This window comes from Stegostoma tigrinum, chromosome 29, assembly GCF_030684315.1.
Source record: "Stegostoma tigrinum isolate sSteTig4 chromosome 29, sSteTig4.hap1, whole genome shotgun sequence".
In the NCBI taxonomy this organism is placed as follows: domain Eukaryota; kingdom Metazoa; phylum Chordata; class Chondrichthyes; order Orectolobiformes; family Stegostomatidae; genus Stegostoma; species Stegostoma tigrinum.
This window is the reverse complement of record NC_081382.1, coordinates 35,980,481-36,006,233: the sequence shown is the minus strand read 5'-3', so window position 1 is coordinate 36,006,233 and position 25,753 is coordinate 35,980,481. Positions and strand designations below refer to the sequence as shown.

General features: G+C 45.0%; 1 protein-coding gene across 1 annotated transcript in view; it reads left to right on the top strand.

Annotated features, from left to right (window-relative positions):
- LOC125465429 (adenylate kinase isoenzyme 1-like) overlaps nucleotides 1–25,753 on the top strand; it is a 154,749-nt gene that overhangs the window by 28,941 nt on the left and 100,055 nt on the right. The window contains exons 3-6 of the mRNA XM_048558945.2: nucleotides 5,641–5,802; nucleotides 10,605–10,777; nucleotides 11,789–11,902; nucleotides 16,439–16,630. Coding sequence (XP_048414902.2) covers nucleotides 5,641–5,802; nucleotides 10,605–10,777; nucleotides 11,789–11,902; nucleotides 16,439–16,630 — 641 coding nt within the window. The remainder of the gene's footprint in view (nucleotides 1–5,640; nucleotides 5,803–10,604; nucleotides 10,778–11,788; nucleotides 11,903–16,438; nucleotides 16,631–25,753) is intronic.

Sequence of the window (25,753 nt, the reverse complement as noted above, 5' to 3'; positions counted from 1 at the left end):
CCCCAGAGGTGCCAGTCCTTTTGTTGACCCCAAGAGCAGAGTCCGCAGTCAATGCCCCCCTCCAGAGGGTGCTTTCTCTAAATGTTGCCACCTCTGGCATCAACTGCCCCTCGGTGTTCCTTTTGCCTGGTTAAATCCCAACCAGCAAACATGCCTTGATGAACTCGATGTGAAATCTGACTGCTTACAGAAAACAGGAAGGAGCTTTGGAAGGAGAAGTGGGGTTTAACCGTATCTGTGATACCATCTGTTTGGATGTACACACAGGATGAGTGGCCAGGTGCAGATTGCCTTGGGTGAGGTCCTTTGCTTAATCTTGGATGTGTTGTTTTTGATGTGGTCAATACCGAGAGTCAGCTGGAAACAACTGCTCGGTGGTTCAAGAAACCAGCTCAAAATAGTGGAGGATTTAAACAGCCGGAGTTTAAAATAGACTGTGCATTCTCTGTCTTGGTCTGTCACCCTGCTGCATGCCCTGTAATCATAGAGAGGGAACAAGCCGTGTGATTGTGCACCACACACGTTCCTTAGAGAAGGTGATTCGCTAGGAATGCTGAAGGAATTGTGTCCCCTGCAACATTGGAAATGCAACAAGCCATCTGTGCAGAGTACGATCCCGCAGGCAGAAAATTCAAAATCTGCTTTAACGTTTTGGTTCAGGGATAAATGTCACCAGAACCGAACAGTGCGATGTGATCATTTATTTATCCCGTCCTGACAAAGTAGACCTCGCGAGATGGCACCTCCGGCAGTGCGGCACTCCTTTGACTCATGTGTTTGGGTCTCTCCTGTCAGGAAGTTAGGTTTGCCAACTCCCCAGGATTGTCCTGGAGGACCCAGCAACTGATAATTGATCTGCACGATCAGGATCAGGGCAAAATGGGCAGTGCTCAGATTGGGGGCTTAATTGGATGAGAGTCCAGCGAGTCCTATCTCACCATTAGCCCCACAAATGGAGTGGTGAGATTTTTGTGAGGTGATACTTGATTGGTGTGAACACTCGTCATTTAGAAGGTAACATTACGACTCAGCACATTAATATTCAATCTCCCGATTTGGCAAACCCATCAGACAAACTGGCCGTCAGGAAAACCTGACACAAGGAAGCCAATGTGAGCACTGTTGGGTGGAACTCAGCTCTCTGCCTGCTCCAAACAGCCACATTGTTGGAAACCAGGCACAGACATCTCATGGGCATTGGCCACATGAAACCCAGTGCCACTGACATTGCCATCCAATATGTGCCGAGCTCTGAGATCCGTTAAGCTGCTGAGAGGGTGTTGCTGCATTTCATTGCTGCTCCTCGGTTGCTATGGTGACTATCAATGCAATGATGCAGCAAGGATCCTGAGTGATTAGGGACACACGCCTAGCTCATGGGCTGCACTAGGCTGTTCCTCTGGGCTGTCTGTTTACTGTGTGAGTGTTCACTCACTCCCTCTGAGCCTGTGTGGATGCTCTCAGAGTTTAGTGTAGACACAAAGCTAGGAGGATTGCCCTGGTGGTCAGCAGCCTTGCTTCATTTGGAGCTGCCTCACTCCTAGGCCAGGCGATTCAAAATGTAGAAAATTAGGCCAATCAGCCCTCTGAGCCTGCTGCACCATTCAATATGATCATAGCTGGTTGCCCAACTCTGTGCCCTATTCCCGTTTTCTCCCCAAACCCTTTGATCCCTTTAACCCTATGAACTATACCTATCTCCTTTTTGACAACATTCAATGATTTTGCCTCAACTGCATTCTGGGCCAGTCAGGTCCAGAGGCTCACCACTCTCTCGCTGAAGACATTTCTCCTCATCTTAGTCCTAAATGGCCTTTCCCATATCCTTAAGCTATGATTCTTGTTGAAGATACAATCCAGGCTGACAGTTGAACACAGACTGATTTTAGCATCGGACCTGTTATATAAGACCAAAGATTAAAACCGGGAGTTGGGACAGCTTCTCATTGTGAATACAGACTAGCTGGCTTTTCTGATCAGGGTTAAATGTTGCTAAAGCTAGAAGATAATCTTTTCAACAGATATATTATTTGTTTGGGTGTCCCAATGTTGAAATAAAATTTCTTAAGCCCTCTGGATTCGGAGGTTAAGATAGTAACCGTGAGCCACTGGCTGGATAAGCAGCTTATATAAAGAGCAGGCTGGATAATTGTTCTGTAGAGGAGTGGCCATAACAAAAATATTGGACAGAGTTGACCCCACAGTTAAACAATTAACTTCCTTTTAAATCACTCGTGTTCCTAGCTGTAGCTTTCAGAGATGAATTAAGAGTGTGTCTCAAACCGATTACTGTTTGTCAACTGATAATACTGTGCTTTTTCCGGAACAGCTTACATTTTGTATTCACAATCAGAAGCTTACAGCTTGAGGTAGAGATTAGTTTCAGGCTTCTGCCAGTTTCTATTTGGGCCAGGCTTACTAAGGACTGCAACATCTCCCTGCCCAGCCTGGCATTATCTTTGTTCTTATGGCTAATGGCCAAAGTTCCCTTGCCGCACGTTGCTGTCCACTTCGCAATACGATGCTGATCTGCAGAAACTGGGGCTGAGTTTGTGCATCATTTCATTCAGGGCTTCACCTCAAGTCTGTGTTGAATGGGTTGGTTTTGGCAGCCAGCTGTATAGTTGCGACAAATCAGCCCCACTGCCTTTGGCCTGAGCAAAAGGGAAGTCATTTCCTCATCGAGGCAAACCAGGCTGACTGCCCTGGAGTAGAGGAAGTTAAGGGGAGACTTGATACAGGTCACAGAGTCATACAGCACGGAAACAGCCCCTACAGTCCAACATGTCCATGCTGACCAAGTTTCCCAAACTAAACTAGTCCCACTTGCCTGCATTTAGCCCATATCCCCTAAACAATTTCTACTCGTGTACCTACCCAACTGTCCTTTTAAATGTTATAATTGTACCTGCATCTACCACCTCGGGTGGGGGTAGTTGGGGGAGTGGGGAGGCAATGGCTGACTGGTGTTATTGCTGGATTATTAATCCAGAGATCCCAGGTAATGTTCAGGAGACCTGGGTTCAAATCCCACCATGGCAGATAGCGGAATTTGAATTCAGTAGATGACTGGAATTAAGAGTCTTTAATGATGACCATAACTTCATTGCCGACTGCCGGGAAAAGCCAATCTGGCTCACTAATGTACTTTAAAGAAGGAAATCTGCCATTCTTACCTGTTCTGGCCTGCATGTGACCCTAGCAATATGATTGACTCAGAATTGCCATCTGGGCAATTAGGGATGGGCAATAAATGCTGCCCAGTCAGCGACGCCCTCATCTTGTGAATGAATTTTTTAAAAAAACACACCTCTGGCAGCACATTCCACATATGAACCATCCCCTGTGTGAAAAAGTTGCCCTTCAGGTCCCTTTTAAATCTTTCTCCTCTCACCTTAAAAATATGCCCCCTAGTTTTGAACTCCCCTACCCTGGGGAAAAGACCTTTGCGATTCACCTTATCTATGTCCCTCATGATTTTATAAACCTCTGTAAGGCCAGCCCTAAACTCCTATGCTCCAGTGAACAAAGTCTATCCATCCTCTCCTCATAACTTAAACCATCCAATCTCAGCAACATCCTGGTAAATCTTTACCGAACCCTCTCCAGCTTAATAATATTCTGTCGAGAGCAGGGCGACCAGAACTGGACACAGTACTCGAAAAGTGGCCTCACCAACATCCTGTACAACCCCAACATGACGTCCCAACTCCTATACTCAATGGTCTGAGCAATGAAGGCAAATGTGCTAAACGCCTTCTTAACCATCCTGTCAATGTGAGGCTAACTTTCCAAGAACTATGTGCCTGAACCCTGAGCTCTCTCTGTTTGACAATGCCAGAGCCCTACCATTAACTGTATAAGTCCTGCTCTTGTTTTACCAATGTAGGAAAGGAAACTGCCGTCCATTCCTGGCCTGGCCTACATGTGACTCCAGACCCACAGCAATGTGGTTCACTCTTAACTGTCTCCTGGGTACTTAGGTACGGGCAATAAATGTCAGTCTTATCAGCAATGCCATTATCTGTCTCGCTGTTTCAGCCCCTCATGACTCTCTACAAGGTTTTTAAGGTCACCATGTACTTACTAGACCATGGGCCGATCTCTTATTAGAGAGAGAGACAACGACAACTGATGGTGCTTTGTCCCGAGGCTCACTCCACCTCGGTCAAGGGGAGGGGTTGAGAAGGAGAGTAACCTCAGCTGGTGGGGGACCTGAACCTGGGCTGTTGGCATCCTTTTGCATTGCAAACCAGCCAACTGAGCTAACTGCTCCTCCCCCATAAGATCAATAAAGGAAAACTGTTCCCTTTCACTGATGGTAAGGCAGGGGTTGGGAGCAGAGCTTTAGAGTTTTGGGTCAGAGATATGAGGGGATGTGGGGGGGGCTTGAGGAGGATGTGTAATGACCTCACTGCCCATGAGGAGGGTGGAAGCGGGCAAAATCAATGGTTCCAAAAGGAAATTAGTGGGCACTGGAAGGAAATATCACCACAGGGGCTTGGGAAATTGAGCAGGGGAGTAGGACGGAGTGGATTACTCTGTGGGGAGCTGGTATAAACCCAGTGGTCTGACTGGTCACCTTATGTGCTGTAAAATGATTCTAATTCTGACCAGGGCAGTGGTAGAAGCAGAGATGGTCAAAGGGAAATCAGCTGCGCATGTGTGGGAAATAAAGTGGGGATAGGTCAGGGAAATGGGACTGACTGGATTGTATGGACTCTGTGGGCTATTTCTGTCACCTAATGACTCTGTGTCTTCTATACATGGACAGTAGTCACGTGAGCGATGTTCCAAAAAACACTGCACATACAAACTGGTCAACTCACTGGGAAAGGATGCAAAGAAGATTCACCAGCATGTAGCCTGGGCTGGATGCAATCAGCTATGAAGGGAGACTAGATAGACTGAAGGTGTTTTCCTTGTAGTAGAGGAGATTGAAGGGAAATCCGATGGAGGCATAGACAGGTACATACAGAGAAATGTTTAGCCTTAGTAGAGGGTCAGTAACCAGGGAACACCAGTAGGGATGACAAAGTGTGGAGCTGGATGAACACATCAGGCCAAGCAGCATCTCAGGAGCACAAAAGCTGACGTTTCGGGCCTAGACCCTTCATCAGAGAGCTCTCTTGGATTCTCCAGCATCTGCAGTTCCCATTATCACAACACAGATAGGGAGCAGGTTTAGAGGAAATTTGAGGAAAAGTTGTTCTCCCCAGAGGGCAGTAGGTATCTGGAACTCATTGCGTAAAGGATGGTCAGGGCAGGAACTCACCTGACAGTTAAGTATTTAGGTGAGCACTTGAACTCCATAGCATACAAGGCAATGGGCCAAGTGCTTGAAAATGGAATTGGGATAGACAAATGTTTGATGACTGGCTCAGACTTTGTGGGCCAAAGGGCCTTTTATAATGTTGTAAAATCTCTAAGACTGTCCTTCAAGTGTGGCAGCGAGGAAATGGAGGGAAGACTGTGTTTACATATTTGACCTGATTGCCCAGCATTCTATTCCCATTTGTATCTGATTCACTGGAATCATGCCAAGGGTTCCAAAGAAATGAGTGGAATAAAACCAGACTTGATAACTGAAGCACATTTGATGTTTCCTGCAGGTTAGTAATCAATGTTTTCTTCTGTTAGAACCAAACGTTGCTCCTTATCGTCGCTATGACCGTCTGCCTCCAATCCAGGCTCAGTTTTCAATTGAAAGTGACTCTGATATGACAGAATCATCTGGGCTGATTCAAGAATATGAGGTGTTTGACCGAACCAAGGCCAGGCCATGCATTATTTTTGTCATTGGTGAGTGTGTCCTGCATTACTCTCCTCGCTCATTAACTCTCCTGCCGCGACATCTGATTCCATGTTATTAACCCCACGTTTTATTCCCTCAACTGTACTGCCTTGGATATAGCCAGCCTTATGTTAACTCTGCTGTGTGCAGGATACTGTTAATTGTTTCAGGGCTAACTGGCAGACATTGATGAGGATTTCACTTCACCTCACCTCAATCGGATCCTACCCCAGTTTCCTTTTCACCCAAACGCAGTGTTTCCTTATGTGTTCGAGCTGTGAAAATGCTAGGTCTGTAATACTTCCAGAGTGCTGTATTGTTGAAGGTCCTATGCTTCAAGCGAGGTGCTAAATGAAGGCAGGTCTGATTTCTCAAGTGGATGTAAAAGCCGAACAGCTCTCCTTGGGTCCCCTCAATATTTAATGCCTCATACAACACCCGAAATATGTGTCCTTTACTTCATTCATTCATTCATAGGATGTGCATATCACTGCATGGCCACCATTTAGCACACATCCTTAATTACCCTTGAGAAGATGGCAGTGAGTAGCCATCGTAAACACTTGCAGTCCTTGGGGTGTAAGAGGATGTAAAGTCTACAAGGGAGGGAATTCCAGGATTTTGACCCAGCGACACTGGGGGAATGGTGATATATATGTCCAGGTCAGGATGGTGTTTGGATTGGAGGGGAACTTCCAGGTGAAGATGTCTGCTTCCTTGATGGGAGATGGTTGCAGATTTTGGAAAATGCCTTTGAATAATTTAAATTTATTGAATTACAGTTATTGAAAGCTTGTCGTCGACAAATTGCTGTGTCTCCACATTATACCAGTGACTTCAGAGACACTTCATTGACTGTAATGGGCAGACTCGAGGGCAGGAGAGGCACTATACAAATGCAGGTTTTTTTTCATTTGTTAGTTGAAAGTGAAGTGTCCACTTCCATTCCTAGAGAACAGGGACTTCCCTTCCTCCAATGAGTGAAAAGTAGGTGGTAGAGGAATTTTATTTTGGTGGGCATCTCTGGCTCACTTGGCATTTAGTGCCATCTCTAATTGTGCGGTGAAGAGTTAACCATCTTGCTGTGAGTCTGGGCCAGACCAGGTAAAGGATAGCAGATAAAGTCAAGCATCCTTAAAGGACATTCGTGAGATAGGTTTCCCAACAATGAAATGGTTTCACGCTCATCATTAGACTCCTAATACCAGATTTTTATTGAATTCAAAATTCCACCATCTGCCATGGCAGGATTCAAACCCAGATCCCTAGAACATCACCTGGATCTCTGGGTTAATAGTCTAGCAACAATACTAGGCCGTAACCTCTCAAATCCAGTCTGAAGATGTGGGGGCTAGGTGGATTGGCCATGCTAAATTGTCCATAGTGTTCAGGGATATGTAGATTAGGTCAGTTATAGGGGGATGGGTTTGGGTGGGATGCTCTGAGGTTCGGTGTGGACTTGTTGGGCCGAAGAGCCTGTTTCCACACTGTAGGGGTTCTGTGAAAGCTCACTTGCTGCCTGGGATATACCTGGTACAAAGTCTCTCACCGCCATAGGAATATTGGTTCGGCTTCTTGAAGATGGGTGTCTTGCTGTGCCAAGAAAAGCATTGATATTTTAAAAAACAAATGGACACACCAGCATGCCAGATGGGATGAACTGCAAAAACTGCGCACTGCAGTGAAATTAGTTCAAGTAGGACTCATTGAATGAATTAGTCGCCTGTCAAATGCAGAACATTTGGGTGGTATTTTAACTTACTGAAAACCCTTTCATTTATATAGACATCCATTTGTGAACGTCTAAAAGACCACTCACTCACGTGCTGTTGTCACTGTGATACATGACAGGGCCAAATCCTCCCTGTGTTATAAATATGCTCCTAAGATGCACTTTGAGATGTCTTACTTTGTTAAAGGTGCTATATAAATGCAAGTCGCGACACTTGCCAACAGTCATTCGAATCCTATCAGACCTGGAGGAACTGCTGGCTGTATCCAGGTGTTGATAAAGGGTTTGGATGTCACGTGAGCTGACTGTCACACCTCTTCATAGCTCTGTGCTGGCACTCTGCTGATGTACCTCCACCAGGCAGGATAATTCACGAGCCACTCTTAATGCTTTTCATTTTACTGCAGTTATTTTCAGAAGTCCTTGTCTCAGGCACTCCGCTCCCTCAAAACAGGAAAGGAGTGAGGTATGTCGTGGCGGGGTAGGGTTGAGAGTGGGCTAACAGGATGATGCAGACTGAGATGAAAAGCCGTGGGCAGTTGAAGGGAAAGCCGGGGTGGCCATGTGATTTCATAGAGCTAACCAATAAGAGGCTACATCTCTCGACCAATAAGAGGCTACATCTCTCGACCAATGAGAGGAGAGGCCTGATCACCTTGGAGACGGATGTGGTGTGAGTTAGACTGCACCTCAGTCAAAGTGACACATCATGTTAGGCTGTAATAAGACCATAAGAAAGTAGCCGATTCAGTTCCCCGACCCTTCTCTACTATTCAATAGGATCGTGGCTGATCCTGTATTCCTCACATCCACTTTCCTGCCTTTTCCCTGTAATCCTTGATTCACCAACTAATCAAGAATCTGCCGCAGCATTAAATATACACAAGGACCTTGCCCCCTCGGCTCTCTGCGGCAAGGAGTTCCAAAAACACTCAACCCTCTGAGAGAAGAAATTGCTCCTCAACTCAGTCTTAAATTTGTCCCCCTTTATTCTGGGGCTACGCCCTCTGGTCCTCGACCCTCCCATGAAGGGAAACATCCTGCCAGCATTCTGAGGAAGGGTCACTGGACCCAAAACGTTAACTTTGATTTTTCAGATGCTGCCTGATCTGCTGAGCTTTTCCAACAATTTCTGTTTTTTGTTTCTGATTTGCAGCATTCATAGCTTTCTCGGTTTTTTTTCTCAGTAGTTAGCCTGTCACGCCCCTTAAACATCTTATTTGTTCCAATGAGTTCACCTCTCATTCTTCTCAACTCCAATGAGTTGAGTTCCAATCTATTTAGCCTAAATTCATAAGACAATTCCTACATAGAAGATCACAATATGCCTGTGTAGCACACAAAACAATACTTTTCACTGAACCATGGTACATATGACAACTATTAATCAATCAGTTAATCAAACAATCAATCCTCGTGGACCTTCCAACAGTGTAAATGGTTTCATGTTAGATTGAGGCCTCCTGGCCCTCATTCCCTATCCTGCATCCTCAGTGAGATGCGGTTATGTAGGTCCCCATTTACACTCACTCAGTTTGCTATTTACTCAGCTCCTATACAGTTGGACTTCTTTTCTGAAGCTTTCAATACTTGAACCTCAATTTTAACTTCACTCCACATACAGCACCAGTAGGAACAGACAAGGCTCAGGGTGGATGTCCCTCACCTGGTTGTATACTTGCTTGCGAATGGGACATAGAGAGGGGCCTTGATGTTTCTCTCCAGCTGACAGTTTAAGACCAAAGTTTTGCTGAAAATGTGCACCAAAATAAAATGACACAAGTTTGGAGGCAGCATTTCTCCTAACCTGATGGCCAGCCTTTTCCTTAGCGCTCTCCTCTTTTTTTCTTCGTTCCTTGCTTGTCCTTTCCTCTTCCCACTTTTCTCCTTTGCTCTTGTGTTCTCTTCTCTAATTCTTTCCCTCTTCTGTCCCTCTTTTCTCCTCTTCTCTTCCTTTTCTTTGGTCCTCTCTTCTCTCCTGTCATCCCTTCTTCTCTTCTCCTCCTCTTCCCTTCCTCTGCTCTCTTCCCACTCCTCTCTCTACTCAGAGTTGAAAGTTTGATGCACAGATAATGGTTACTCCAGCTGCCAGCACCACCCCCTTCCCCCCCTTGGTTTCATGCTTAAGCAAGACATGGAAGTGCTTGTGGATCAAGAATGTCAAGAAAGATGGTCAATGAAGGATAAGGAAATGGGATAGATCTGAACGTGGTGGTTCGATTAAAAAACTGAAAGATTAAATTTTAGTGAAACAGATGCCCACTCTCCCTCTCCTCGTACAATCTCCAGGCACTTAAATCCCATGCTTGGTGACAGCTAACATCCACTTGTTGACCTATTTTCTCCTCTGCTTTTCAACTTGCTAAAGCCCTCTCACTTGACGTGTTGACTTAAGAAATGAATTTTTCGAGAGCACCTCTAACACAGAGTCAAGTTTGAAGAAGAAGGCAGTGCCTGATTTATATTTATGTTTGTGCAGTTAATGAAAGGAGGAACTTCCATTAATGTAGCATTCTTTGCCACCTCAAAATGTCCCAGAGTATTTTAGAAGCATTAAAGTACTTTCGTGCTGAGATTACTGCTTTAATGCAGACAATGAGACTAACAAATGCCTGGGGACGACAACAGCTCCTGGTACATCTCTGTGCCACATATATCACCAATTCTTCATGGTGTCAGGGTCCCATTCCTGGAACACTCCATCTTCAGGATTGTGGTAATATTGGGCCCTACTCTCTCTGCTTTGCCATTTCCCCATCTTTTCCCCTTCCCTCTAACCTGCCCATGGTCCCCCCACCAACACTTTAGCAACGCAGTGTGACACATCTTGACTAGCTGGCATTGTTTCAGATACTGTTCATAAGCTAGAAACCAAAACAGAAGTTGCTGAAAAAGCTCAGCAGGTCTGGCAGCATCTGTGAGGAGAAATCAGAGCTAACGTTTTGAGTCCAGTGATCCTACTGCCAGTCCTGCTGAGCTTTTCCAGCAAATTCAGTTTTTGTTTCTGATTTACAGCGTAAGCAGTTCTTTCGGTTTTTACTGTTCCTAAGCTGTTTCATATTGTGCCTCCCTCTGCAGGTGGTCCTGGGAGTGGGAAGGGAACACAGACGGCCAAGATGGCTAGGCAATATGGATTCGAGCCCGTTTCGGTGGGAGAGATCTTACGTCGACAGATGCTGCACCATGCCACCAGTGACCGCAAGTGGGAGCTCATTGCACAGATCATTGCCAATGGGGAGTTGGCTCCTCCAGTAAGAACCCATACCAATCCGAACCAAATCTTTATAAATAAAACTGAGTACTGCAACAAGAAAGGAAATTTGGTCCAATTGTGATCGTTTAATCGTTGACCCGAGGATGAGCTTATGACAGTAATGTCAATTTAACATCTCCGCACAAAAGACGATAGTTCAAAATGCGGATAAAAGAAAGAAAAGGAAATATATTTGCATTCCAGCAGCACTATTCATGATCTCAGAACGTCCCAAAGTGCCTTGCAGCCAACTGAAGTAGTTTTGGAGAATGGTTACTATTTTAACGTGGGGAAGTACAACCAATTCATACACAGGAAGCTCCTGTAGACATAACAAGATAATAACCAACTCCTCTGTTCTCAAATGATGTTGGCTTAGGGTTAAACACTGGCCAGGACTGTGTCAAAGATATCTGGTCTGTGGGACTGCTGCTTTACTCTTACAACAGAGGACATAATCTCAAAGTAAGGGGTCACCATTTAAGGCAGCAGAGGAGAGGATGTTTACTTTCAGAGGGTAGTGAATCTGGAATTATTTCCTGCAGTGGTTTTGCAATAAATATATTCAAGGCTGAGATAGATAGATTTTTAATCAGTCAGGGAATCCTGAGGGTTGTGGGAAAAAGGCAGGAAGGTGAAGTTGAGGGTTGTCCAATCAGTCATGAAGCAGACTTGATGGGCTGAATGGCCTACCTCTGCTCCTATGTTTAATGGTCTTAGTGTCTCACATGGGATGATGCATCACATCCTGTCCTCTCTGGTAGTTTACATTTTAAAATGTCATCATCCCTGCACCCACCCATCTTAGCATGAGTGACTGGATGGGGATTTCTCATTGAAAGTTGGCTGATGCCAGATTTTCAGAACAGGCTGCCTTGTATGGGAAATCTGCGTCGGAACTGCTGGAAGTCAAAGCGTGAGAACCGTTTCTACATCTCAATCCACCCACACCCCCAACCCAGAAAGCTGCCAAAAGCACTAAAATATAACTTCCCTTATTTTCTAACAGGAGACAGCTATTGAGGAGCTAAAGCATCAGTTTATGAAGCACCAGGATGCAAAAGGCTTCATCGTGGATGGGTTTCCCAAGGAGATCAGCCAAGCGTTTACATTTGAAGAGCAGGTGAGAACTCTCAGTGCTTTTCCCAGGTTTGCAGACTGCGGTCTTGAACACAACTGGTTTGGGGTGAAGCACGCATTCGTCATGCTCTAAATGTTGTACCACTGACGAGCAAGTCCATAAAGAAAAGCAAATCAAGCTGTCAAAGGACAGAACTGGAAAATAGAGAGAGGGTGCCAGATCTGTACTGAACCATGGTTAGAGCACACTTAGTGATCACTGCATTGTATAGAGGGTATAGAGGCAATGGAGAGGGTATAGATTAGATTTTCAAGGATGATACCAGAATTGGAAAGGATTTCAGACTTGGGTCCCATTTCTCTTGAAGAGGAGACCTGATAGAGGTCTTTAAAATTGTGAAAGGCTTTGACAGAGTCGATGCAGAGAGAATGTTTCCCCTCATGAAAAGACTGTCAATGCATATGGTCATCAAGAAATCCAGTAGGGAATTTGGAAGATACTTCTTCAGCCAAACAATAGTGAAAATGTGGAACTTGCTACAGTGGGGTTGGTCACAGCAGATAGCGTGTAAAGGGCAGATCCATAAACATTTGAAAGAGAAAGGACAAAGGGATTACGATGATTGACTTTAGATGAGGACAGTTGGAAGATCATAAACACCAACATCGCCTGGTTGGGCCGAATGGGCTGTTTCTGGATTGTGTCTCCTGTGTAATGTTGGAGTGTGGGATGGGAGGTCATTCCACAATGGGCATGGTGGGATAAGGGTGAGGTAGCATCGTAGAGATAGCCATGAGCCAATATTGTGTGACTTGGAATAGATCAGAAGAAACGACAGTGTGGTTTGAAGGGGCTGGTATGACTCTGGAGCAACTCAACAAATTTGTCAATTTCATATAAACAATAACAAGGAATGCTTGATGCAATGCTGAAACCAGGAGGAGGATACAGGTAGTTAGGAAAGCCATTTTGTCAAATAAGCTGAAACGAGAAAAAATCTCAAAAGGTGCTGCATTCTCGCCACTTTCCTCTGAAACATGGACAATAAGTAACGATCTGCAAAAGAAAATAAGAGCTTTTAGAATGTGGATACTAAGATGTATATGAATATGTCCATGTACAGTCTATAAAACAAATGAAGAGGTGATTTGCAATTTCAAGAGCAAAGAGAAATCTAAAATGTGACATCAGTAAAGGTACTGTCTGTATATCAGCTGTTTCCAAGCTGAAAAGGCGCAGAGATCTCTTCCAGAGAGCCAAGTGGAGGGCAGCAGAGAGTGAGGTGAGGTGAACCCAGGCACAACTGGATGATGCAGCTCACAGAGTGGTTGCTGGTGAGGCACAGTGAAGGTGAGGAATACGCAGAGCTGCAGGGTAAGTAGCTATAAGCGGCAGCAGCATGATACACTGAGCCAAATGGTGACACCCGTCAAGGGCAGGGAGAGAGCTAGCTAACTGGCAGCTATCTCTGTAACTGAGATCCACAATGCACACGAGGCCGAGACACAAGATTAGGTCGCATGGCCCTTTGGGCCTGTTCCACCACTTAATTAGATTATGGCTGACCTGGTTGTAGTTTCAGCTCCACTTTCTTGTCTGCCTCCCAAATCCCTGGATTCTAATTCGATCTGTCTAATTCGGCCTTGAATACATTTAAAGATCCAGCTTCTACTACCTTCTACAAAAGAAAATTCCACACTTCAATAACCATCTGAGCTGATTTTAAAAAAAACTCAACTCAGTCCTAAAAAGCAGACCTCTTATTCTTAAACAGTGCCCCCTAGTTATACTCTAACATCACGAGAGGAAACACCTTTGCAATATCTATTCTGTATAGTCCCCTCAAGATCTTTTGCTCCAATAAGATCACCTTTGCATCCTTCGAAATTCTGAAGGTTTAACCTGTTTGATCTTCTTTTATAATAGAAACCTTTAGCTCTTAAAACAGAGTGAAGGGACAACCTGTTGGAACTGAGACGAGGAATTTCTTGAGCCAGAGAGAGATGAATGTGTGGAACTCATTACCGCAGAAAGCTGTGGACGCCAAGTCATTGAGAATATTTAAGAAAGAGGTAGATAGATTTTTGATCTGTAGTGGGATCAAGTGTTAAGGAAAGAGACAGGACAATAGGGTTGAGAAACATATTAACCGTTTTTGAATGGTGGAGCAGCTTCAACAGGCAAAATGGCCAAATCTGGCTTCCATATTTTACGCTCTTTTGTGGGAATGGGCCATGGCAAATGTAAGATGTAGAAGACATAAATAGAATTCCAAAAATATTAAATAATCAAGCGGGTTAGGGGGAAAGACTTAAACATGATAACTATCACTCGAGAGAATGTTCTGGTGAAACTAATGGGGCTAAAGGTCTGAGTTACATCCCAGGATTTTAAAGAGGTATTTTCAGAAATGTTGGATACACTGGGAGTAATCTTCCAGGAATCCTTGGATTTGGAAGAAGTCCCAGAGGGTGAGTAAACTACCAGTAGAACACCCTCATTCAAAAAGGGAGAAATGCATAAAACAGGTGACTTTGGGCCCATTAGCTTAACATATGTCATTGGGAAAAATACGTGAGTCTGCTATAATGCATATAATAACAACATTTAGAAGCGGATAACATAATCAAACAAAGTCTGCATGGGTGCACAAAGTAAAAATCTTGCCAAACAAATTTATTGGGATTCTTCGAGGAGGTAACAAACATGATAGATAAAGGGGATCCAATGTAATGGGTTTCCCAGAGGCACTTGATAAGGCTGTATAAGTCTGCTTAGTAAGTTAGGAGCACACGATGTTGGGGTGTGTATATTTCCATCGACTGTTTGATTTTGTTCCTGTTATGGTATTTTTTGAAAGGTTTATCAAAGGGAGGGTTGCTAACAGCACTTCGCAGTGATTGGCTCGACAGTGTTTGAATCATTCCCCTTTGGGTGGAGAATTCCACTGAGTCAACATGCTTTGAGTGAAGTAATTTCTGCTCATCTCAGCCCAAAATGACCAGGCCCTTATCCTGGAAGTGTCCCCCTGTGTTCTAGACTCCCTAGCCAGCAGAAACAATTCCTCAGCACCTATGCTTTCGATCCTTTTCGGAATTTTGTTGACCATAACATATAGGAGCACAATCAGGCCAGTCGGCTCATCGAGCCTGCTCCGCCATTCAATCCTGGCTGATATGTTTCTCAACCTGCCTTCTCCCCATAATTCTTGATCCTCTTACTAATCAAGAATCTATCTATCTCTGCTTTAAATAGACATAATGACTTGGGGACGGCACGGTGGCTCAGTGGTTAGCACTGCAGCCTCACAGCACCAGGGACCCAGGTTCAATTCCACCCTCAGGCAACTGTCTGTGTGGAGTTTGCATATTCTGCCTGCATCTGTGTGGGTTTCCTCCGGGTGCTCTGGTTTCGTCCCCCAATTAAAAGATGTGCCAGTTAGGTGGATTGGCTATGCTAAATTGTTCATAGTGCCCAGGGGTGTTTAGGTTAGGTTAGGTGGGTTAAACATGCAAAATTAGGGGAATGGGTCTGGGTGGGATGCTCCTTAGAGGGGCAGTGTGGACTTGGGCCAAATGGCCTGTTTCCACACTGTAGGGATTCTATGACTTGGTCTCCACTGGCTAAAGAAATTTTGCCACATCTCAGTTCTAACGAGTCATCCCTTCACCAGGAGGCTGTGCCATTAGGCCCTACTCTCTCTGACTACTGGAAACATTTTCTTCACTTCCACTCTATCCAGGTCTCTCCGTATTCTGTAAGTTTTAATCCGATTCCCCCCTCATCCTTCTAAACTCCACTGAGGGCAGACCCAGAGTCCTCAACCACACCACATGTGACAAGCCCTCCATCCCCAGAATCATTCTTGTAAACCTCCTCTAGTCCTCTTCCTATGCCAGCACATCCTTTCATCGACCCAGGACCCAAAACCGCTGACACGGTCTGACCAGAGCCTTATACAACCTGAGCAGCACACCTCTGTTCTTGTATTCTAGCCCTATCGAAATGAACGCTCATGATTTGAATGAGATCCTTCTTCTGATCTCCAGAGCAGAGCTCAGTTGAACCAACCCATTGCCATCGAACAACGCTCTCACTGCAGCAACTAATTTAGTGAACCTTCACTGTCCAATACAACTATAGTCTCATGTAGATGCAGAGACCAAGTCTAATTGATTAGAACCTACATACAGACAGCACTGAGGTGTTCAACTAGACTTAAACCTGATTCCTGAGCTAAGGTGCTATTGACCAAACTAATGTGAATCACATGAGAGAGCGTTCACAATCAAGTTCTCAGGAAGGGTCACCGGACCCGAAACGTTAACTCTGTTTCTCCTTCACAGATGCTGCCAGACCTGCTGAGCTTTTCCAGCAACTTTGTTTTTATTCCTGATTTACAGTATCTGCAGTTCTTTCAGTTTTTATTTAGTATTGTTGTTACACTGGTTGCTACTGTTGTCTTTATTTTCACAGTCAGTTAGCTGGAGATCTCTGAATATGGCCTCTCCCTCTCAAGATGAATCCTTTTCTCTGTCTTTTTGTATGTGTGTGTGTGTGCGCGCGGGCTGGATGCAGATTGGTTCCCCCGACCTGGTTCTGCTGCTGGCCTGTTCCAACCACCGCTTACGACAGCGCCTGGAGAAGCGAGCCGTGCAGCAGGGTAGGCCAGATGATAACAGTCATGCCATCGAGCGCAGGGTGGAAACCTTCAAACAGAACATCAACCTGATCGTGAAGTATTACCAGGAGAAAGAGCTCATTGTTCGGGTAAGGTCGTCATGGCTAACTGCACACTCTGTGCTTTCCTTCATCCACGACCCACCTGTAGCTTGTTATCCCATGTCAGATATTCGGTTAGAAACAAAGGTCTCTGCAAAGATTAATTCCTTTTGCGAGCAGTTAACCTGGTAATTATTTCAATGACTTGTTTGTTTGCTGGATAGAGTGGACGTGGAGAAAATGTTTCCAGTAGTCAGAGAGACTAGGACCAGTGGGCACAGCCTCCTTGCGAAAGAGCACTCCTCAGACCTGAGATGTGGCAGGGCACCACGGCTTCACAGTCCACTCCAGAAACCTGACGTTTACAGGCAATCTGTGGGTCGCGAACGACCTTCTTTCTTTGACTCCGTTTGCAAGTTGATTTGTATGCAAGACTGCATGCAATGCAGAACAACGTAAAGTACCTGTTCATCAGTACAAGAGATGTTTGTGTCATGAACCTTTAAAATTACACCCCTGTATGGGTCTGCATTCATAGATATAAACCTTCATAAGTCAGATACTCATAAATCAGGCATCACCTGTATGGGGTCTAAATTGACACTTCAGTCAGTACAGAGGGTGTGCTGTACTGTCTGAGGTGCTGTCTTTCAGTAAAACTAAACCCTTTCGGGTACCTACTGTAATATTTCAAAGAACAGGGGGTTTACAGTCAAAATTTGTCTCTCAACCAACATCAGTGAAACAAATTTTCTGGCCACTTTTGCACTGATGTTCAGGTGTGCTCAATGCAAATTGTCACATACAGCAGTTACAGTACTTTTAAAAGCATAGCGTTATCTGCAAGGTTCTTACAGTAGTGAATGGTACTGTAACAATGCGAGTTCTTGCTTGCTTTCTTGCAGAGGTGGGTGCATTGTTTAGGCTAATATTTTGATGTAGATCCAAGGGAGCTCTGCACTGCTGGAGGTGTCATATTTCAAATGTAGCATGAAACCAAGGAGATGTTGTGTTGCAGTGGGTAACATTCCCACATCCGAGCTCGGAGCTCCACATTTGTGTGTCACTCCAGGACTTGATGGCCAAGGAAGGGGCATTGATAATGTGGCCACACAGTCTTTCGAACGTATGCCAATGGTGTGTGGTAAGAGTGGGCGAGATTCCCGGCCAACAACAATCCATAGCTCCAGGCCACAAGTGGACTCTGAAAGATGCGTGTTGTCACAGCAACATAGTTTCCCCGAGTGAACGAGTGCACACAACCACCATCAGAAAATAGATAACACAGCATGGAGCTGGAGGAACACAGCAGATCAGGCAGCATCAGAGGAGCAGAAAGCTGATGTTTCAGGTCGGGACTCTTCTTCAGAAATTTACCATCAGTAAATGAAGTTCCTGTTCATGTGAATACAGAAGATACAATAGCATGCAAGGGAATCCAGACCAATAGGAGACACTCAGCTGACATTGCCGAAATCCTTCTCTTTGTTATTAGATGGGACCTTACCATCTGCAAATTGGTTGCTGAAAAAACACGGACTGATGCACTTCCACCGTCAGTGCTTTAGGGCATCCAGAGTCTGTGTATGGTGCTATGTGAATGCAGGTTCATTTCTTCCCGTCTACTGAAGGGATGCCAGCCTTAGCGCAGCTTAGAAGGAATTCCACGTTTGGAGTGGAATGGGGACAAGGAATAGACCCAATAGGACTAGAATTAACTTAATGCATCCCTGAGCAAACTGATGGGATTGGGTGCAGCACTGTTTAGACACACCCCCCTTGATTTTATTCTGTATTTGAACAAAGGCAAAACAATAAATTGCATTCCCATAGTGCCTTTAATATTTGAAAAATGTCCTAAACATATCAAATAAATATTTGTAAAAAGTATAAAAAATGAATCAAAATCTTGCTTCTCCTGTCAACAAGATGAGCTAAGAATTACCTCCAACCTCTCATGCACGGATACCCCAGTGTCCATGGCCTCTGTGGAGGGCGACTTCTGGACTATCATTACCCTTCCTGAACATTCCCCAGGGAAGGGGAGCAGTGTTTGTGGGGATATTGCCCAGTATTACTCTAAACATCTATTCTGGCCTCCTGCAATCAGTAACGCTGTTCCATTCTTGTGAGCAGTGCAAAGGGAATGCCACTGAGATCTAGACTCTGTGCGCCAGTATAGGGACAGAGCTTGACCATTCAATCTTCTGCCAATCCATTGGATCACACTGTTCCTTACCTGTAACTCCAGTTATCTGCCTTCGTTTGGCTACTTTTAGCACTCTTATAGAGCCATACAGCACGGAAACAGACCATTTGGTCCAACCAGTCCATGCTGAACATAGACCCAAATTAAACTAGCCCCTCCTGCCTGCTGCTGGCCGGTTTCCTCCCAAACCTTTCCTACTCATGTACTTATCTAAGTCTCCTTTTAACTGTGCCCACATCCACCACTTCCTCTGGAAGTTCATTCCACACACAAGCACACACTGTGTAAACAATTTGCCACTCATGTCTTATTTTTAATCTCTCTCCTCCTACCTTACAAATAGGTCCCCCAGTCTTGAAATTCCCCCACTCTAGGGAAAATACGCCTACCATTAACCTTATCTATACCCCTTGTGATTTTATAAACGTCTATAAGGTCACCTCTCAATCCAACAAAAAGCTTGAAAAATCCCAGTTTTGGCATTTTTGACGATCCCCCAGTTTCTTCCCACAATCTGGGGAACAGGGAAGGAGGTTTCTGCCCCCTTCCCCCAACCCTGTTTGCCTGGGAGCTGGTCAGGCTGATATTCTGCTCCTTGTAAGGCAACTGCAGACTTATCATGGGAGCTGAGTAGGACATCTGAGCAAATTGGAGTCAGAGAACAATACGACACAGAAAGACTCTATTGGGCCCATTGATTCTGTGCCACATCTTTTAAAGAGTAAGCCAGATAGTCCCATTCCCCCGCTCTTTCTCTGAATCCCTGCGACGATTTCTCCTTTGAGTATTTACCCATTTTGCTTTGAAAGCTACCATTGAATCTGCAGCACCATTAGACAGTACATTACAATTTCAACGCAGTCAATAGATAAAAGGTTTTCCCTCAACATGTCTTAACCACATTAAATCTGTGCCCTCTAGTCTTCACATGTTGGAGACTGTTTCTCATTATTTACTCCATCTGATCCCAACTTCAACCTTTAAATACCTCAGCCAGATCTTCTAAATTTAAATCTAGCTCTTCAAGGGGCACAAGAGAGTGTGGAAATATGGTACTGAGGAGGAAGATCAGCCATGATCATTTTGAATGGCAGAACAAGCTCAAAGGCTGAATGGCCCGTAGTTTCTGTGTTTTCTTTTAATTTACTGATTTTGTGGGTTGTGGGCCTTGCTGGCCAGGCCAGTATTTATCACCTGTCCCTACTGGTCCTTGAGAAGTTGGTTGTGAGATGCCTTCTTGAACCGCTGCAGTCCACCTGCTAAGGGCTGACCCACAATGCCCCTAGAAAGGGAACTCCAGGATTTTGACCCAGTGAAAGTGAAAGAACAGTGATATGTTTCCGAGTCAGAATGGTGAGTGGCTTGAAGGGGTAATTGAAGGCTGTGGTGTTCCCAGCGTTGGTGGCGGAGGGAGTGGATGCTTCTGGATGTGGTGCCAGTCAAGTGGGCTGCTTTGTTCTGGATGGTGTCGAACTTCTAGAGAGTTGTTGGAGCTGCACCCATCCAGGCAAGACGATCACGATAGTGTGGGACGATTAAACAAGTTGAAAAGGAAGCAGATGGGCCCCTGTGGAAAATAATAGACAATAGACAATAGGTGCAGGAGTAGGCCATTTGACCCTTCGAGCCAGCACCACCATTCATTATGTTCATCCAAAATCAGTATCCTGTTCCAGCCTTATCCCCATAACCCTTGATTCCTCTATCTTTAAGAGCTCTATGTATCTCTTTCTTGAAACTATCCAGAGACTTGGCCTCCACTGCCTTTTGGGGCAGAGCATTCCATACGTCCACCACTCTCTGGGTGAAGAAGTTTCTCCTCAACTCTGTTCTAAATGGCCTACCCCTTATTTTTAAACTTTTATTTTAAATTTTAAAATTTTAATCTTTAAACAGTGCAGAGATTGCACCAGGATTTGGGACTGATTGGATTGCTGTATGGAAACTTGATGGGCTGAATGGCCTTCTTCAGTTTAATAATAAGTGTGTCCTGGCTGCAGATACTCCAACTGTTTCATCTCAAGCACCATTGAATTCCTCATTTTCTGATCGGCCAATTTTTCTTCACCTTCTAACCTCAGTTTCCATAATGCCCCCATTGCATCTGTCTTAGTCTATATTACCCCTTGCCATTGCCCACCTGACTCTGGAAGCTTCAAAATCCTCAAGTTCTTTTCTCTATCCTCACACTGTTGAAAGTAAAGCCTTGATATGGAGTTTCTTTCATTCCTGTTACGATCTGCAGCACCCTTGGTTCTCCCCTATAGCACTGGACCCGCACATGTGGACCTTAAGTTATACAATCACCAAGGCTTCTGGTGGGGGGATTTAACGAGGGAAACTCTTCATCCTGGTTCGGTGGAGACACCTTGTCCATTTGCTGCAGAGATCTGAGCAAGTATCAGTTAGATTTGTGCTTTTATTTTTAATAATCTGGAGAAAGATGGAAGGTCAACTCCCTTACTACAACGCATTATGATTACAGGTGAGTACAGGGTTAAAGAGAAGCTGAGAACTGGAAAGCACCAGTGATATGATGCCAGGCTTTAATCAAACTATAGCTCACAAGAGGAAGAAAAGATCAGGAGTCATAAGGAGTTCTACTTTTGAGTGTGTGAGATGGAGTAGATATAAGTGACTGAGTACCATGGAGTCCTATTACAGTTAATAAATCTCAACACAAGGTTCTAATGTTAAGCACAGAGGTGTATACCATACATTATCTGGAAAACTAATATTTTCTAATGTGAGTTTTTCTGATAGAGCTCCTGACAACTGAGGTAATTAGTTTGGGAACTACAGGAGGCCAAAGTATTGTGGCATTCTTCCAACCCCGTTCTTACAAAGCCGTGACAAGCCCATCTGATAATCGAGGTTCCCAGCCCACTGCTCTGTAACTCACCGCACGGCAACTGCACCTTGTTGGAGAGAAGACAGGGCACATGCAACTTGCCAAAGATCTTTTATTAGCATTCCCCAAGCACACAATCTTTAGCATCGAAAAGGACAAAGGCAGCAGGCACATTACATTCCCACCACCTACAGCACTGTGATTCAGAGGTATCACTTCGCAGTGGCTGGGTCGAAACCCTGGAACTCTCTTCCTAACGGTGCACCAACAGCAGCAGTTCAGGAAGGCAGCTCTCAATGACCTGCTCAAGGACTATTAGGGACGCTAAACCAACACTAACCCAGGCAGTGAACACCCAAGTTCCATCAACGAGTGAAAACTGTGACCTAAGTGTATATATTTAGCAGAATGGGGTTGGTTAGCTCAGTTGGCTGGATTGCAGTGCAAATTGATGCCACTAGTGTGGGTTTAATTCCTGCACTGACTGAGCTTACCACAAAGAACTCTCTGTGTCAAACGCCCCCCCACTTTCTGGAGTATCCAAGTTGGGACTGGCAGTGCCAGGACCCCTGAGTCCAAGGCTTGTCTGCTCTGTGCACTTTGCCTCCTTCCTTCTTCTCTCTTTTTTTTCCCTGTTTGTTCTTTTTGCTTTTTAACTGCTACTTGCCTTCTGGTGAAGAGATCGGTGATGGCGATGGCACCAGAAGGAACCCGGACGGGTCCGAAGCGTGATACCTGGCGGTGGTGGACTTCAAGGTCTGCTTTAGTGGTGGCAGTGTTGTGGGCCGGAGCCTGGGTGGGAGCAGGGAAGTGGTTGCTTCATCGGCCTGGCGCTGTGAGTTCTTACCGGGGCTCCGACAGCGGTGGGGCAGCGACTGCAGCAGTAAAACAGGAATCTGTCGGCAGGGCAACGGTAGCCGTGGCATCAGTTTTTTTATGGGCCTGGAGTGAGGCTCCTGTGGGCGATGGTGGTGGAGCAGCAAATAAAAAAGCAAACTTGGACTCTCTCTCAGTTACACATCTTGTTTTTTTACTTTTGCGTTATGCAAAATGAAGCCGGAACATGGCGACAGTTGAAGCTTGTCACTGTGTTTTCCCTTTAATACAAGTGTCAAAATGTCATTCAGTTCAATTTTAGGAGTGATGACCCTCAGGATAAACCACCACTGGTCATCTCACTGCCTCCAATGAGGGAATGGTTTGGTTGGATATTGCAACTTATTATTTAGCAGAATGCTAGCAGTGACAACAGTCTGTATGTCAACTTCCTTTGGTCAATGAAGTATTGTGACACTGGGTGCTGATGGGAGGGACCGCACAGTGGTAAACATTCGATCCTGAACCTACCTGCCACTGCACCATAGAAGTGGAAGCTTACCATTGGTCCATTTGTGTCAGTTCCATGAGCAGAGTTGACGTATCAGGACGATGGCTTCCCATCAGGATTGGGATCTGTTCTGTTTTCTGGGGCGGTGCGTCGGCGAGGGTTAGGGGAATGATAGTGTCGGATTGGGTCAATGCCGACAACACAATCGCCAGGATCTGCCTCCTCCCTCTCCTCATCACCCCAATCACTGCACCTTGTTGTTGGTCTGTAAATAATCACTCAGAGATCCTGTATTCATGTAAATAATTAAATAGGCTGATTAGTTTCCTTTACTTTTAGAAGTCTGCCGAATATGTGCATTTAAAAAAAATCAACATGCCGTTGTCTAAATTTACACAAATACTTTTTGATGTTAATTTTCCCTCCCCTCATCTGGCTGGTTTCCTTTGACTGGTCACAACTTTAAAAGTATTGGCTTGGAAAATGCGGCCTTTTTTCTCTGTTTAAATCTATAATAACCGAAGTTCTAAAAGGGCAAAGTTAGGCGCTAGTCTGTGTCGTCGCAGGTCATGGAGAGAAACCTCAAAGGCAGGGATTTGTTCTTTTTCCAGATATGTGCCTGGAGCGCAGATGTGGGATTTTTTTCGCACATGGGATACCAGGCAGATGAGCCCTGTCTGGAAGTGAAGTTTCTCGAAGTGCAGGCCATTCAGAAAGTTAACGCGTAGCAAAAAGAGAAAGGTCCAGTAGTTGTTGAGATTCACAAAAAGACCATCAGGCTGCAGGCAAAGAGAGAGAGTGACGTTTACAACATGGCAGAGGAGATGAAGATGCAAAAGCTCCATCTCTAGCTCAAGCCAGCTGAAGATGTCTCTGAATATTTTGTCACCGACCTTCTGTCGAGATGTCTGCATGAATCCTCCAATTAGCATACCATACAAGAGCTGCCCATCTTCAAAGCTGAGAAGTGTTCACCTCATTGACATTTTCTTTTTGTTTCACCTCCTCTCTGTTGTCCCTGAGAAGAATCATTCACATTCGCTGCCTCAGATGATTGTGTATGTTCGGACTCTGGTTGCTAAGGGACAGTGGGTTGCGGAGGTTCTCTATCTCTCTCTCTCTCCTCTCTCTATCTCTCTCTCTCTCTCTCTCTCTCTCTCTCTGTCTTGAAAGCTCACAGGCTCTGACTCAAGGGCAGACAATGCCAGGAATCAATTAAGCTGTTTTTTTTAAACCTAATAAAGAATCATTTGAATTCAGCCTGCTGCTACGGCATTGCACAGGAAAATAGTAGTGAGAGCCATTTCCCTGTAATGTCAGACCTATTGTCAGGGCAGTATTGAGATCTGTCACCCACTGCATGTCTGTCCCATCACCCGACACACAACCCAGAACAGAAACATAATTCCACTCCGAAGTGAAAAGAAAGGACTTTCCATGATCTAGCACCTGTCCTCAGCTCCCAGAGTCTCAAAGTGCTTTTCAGCCAATGCAGTATTTGTTGAAACTTCTGCCTGTTGTAGGGTGAAAAGAGAATGAGGTTTGGTGGAAGGCCAGAAGCTAGATTGAAGGTTGGGTTTTAACGGGGTAGGTCTGATGCTTCAGAAAACTCCTTGGGTCAGGGACACAGTTGGATAAAGGTACATCCAACACAAAACACGACAGCCTCTTTGCACGATCGCTGATGAGATGAATGGAGAAACAATATATTGGTGGTGGTGAGCTGCCTTCTTGCACTGCTGCAGTCTATGTGCTGTAGATAGACCCACAAGTGTCCAGATCCTTGAGTGTTGTTGGAGGTGCACCTATCCAGGCAAGTGGGGAATATTCCATCACACTCCTGGCTTGTACCTTGTAGATGGTGGACAGGCTTTAGGGGAGTCAGGAGGTGAGCTACTCGCTGCAGTATTCCTAGTTTCTGACCTGCTGTTGTAGCCAATATATTTATAAAGCTAGTCCAGTTCAATTTCTCGTCAATAGTAACCCCAAGAATGTTGATAGTGGGAAATTCGGTGATGGTAACCCAATGAGAATTCTCACTTCTTTGGAGATGGTCATTACTAGGCACTTTGAGACAGAAATATTCCTTGTCAATTTCAAGTCCAACTTGGCTCAAGGATAAATATTTGCCAGATTTCTACGTTTCTTTAAAAACTGCAGCAACTTCACATATATCAACCTAAGAGGATTGATAAAGCCCAGATTTAATATCTTGTTGTTAAAAAGCCAAACAGTGCTCAAATCCCTCAGTAGTGCATCAGAGTGCCAGCCTAAAATTTAGACACAGTTTTCTGGTGTGGGCCATGAACCCATAACATTTTGACACGGGCAGGAATGTTAGCCACTGAGCCAGGACTGACATCTAATGGGATGGCAAGAATTGGGAATGCTGGAGCCACAGGTAACACAGTGTGGAGCTGGAGGAACAAAGCAGACCAGGCAACATCAGAGGAGCAGGAAAGCTGATGTTTCGGGTAGGACAGTGACCCAAAGCGAGCATTATCGATATTTTCTGATCAATCTGTTTAGAGATGTTATCCTACACGTCTTCAACAGATGGGGCTTGAAACTGGTCTCCCAGCTCAGAGACAGGGTCATTCCGCTGCGTTACAAGAGCCAGAAACAAGCGTATTACACCAACTCGGTGTCAAGAGAACAGCAAGATCCAACAGCCACCAGGATCAATTAGCCCATGGCTATAATTATCTGCCCACCTCCACCTCTCACTACACTCCTGTGATGGGCTCTGCTGCCCCTCATCTCCATAGAAATACAGCAGTTCCT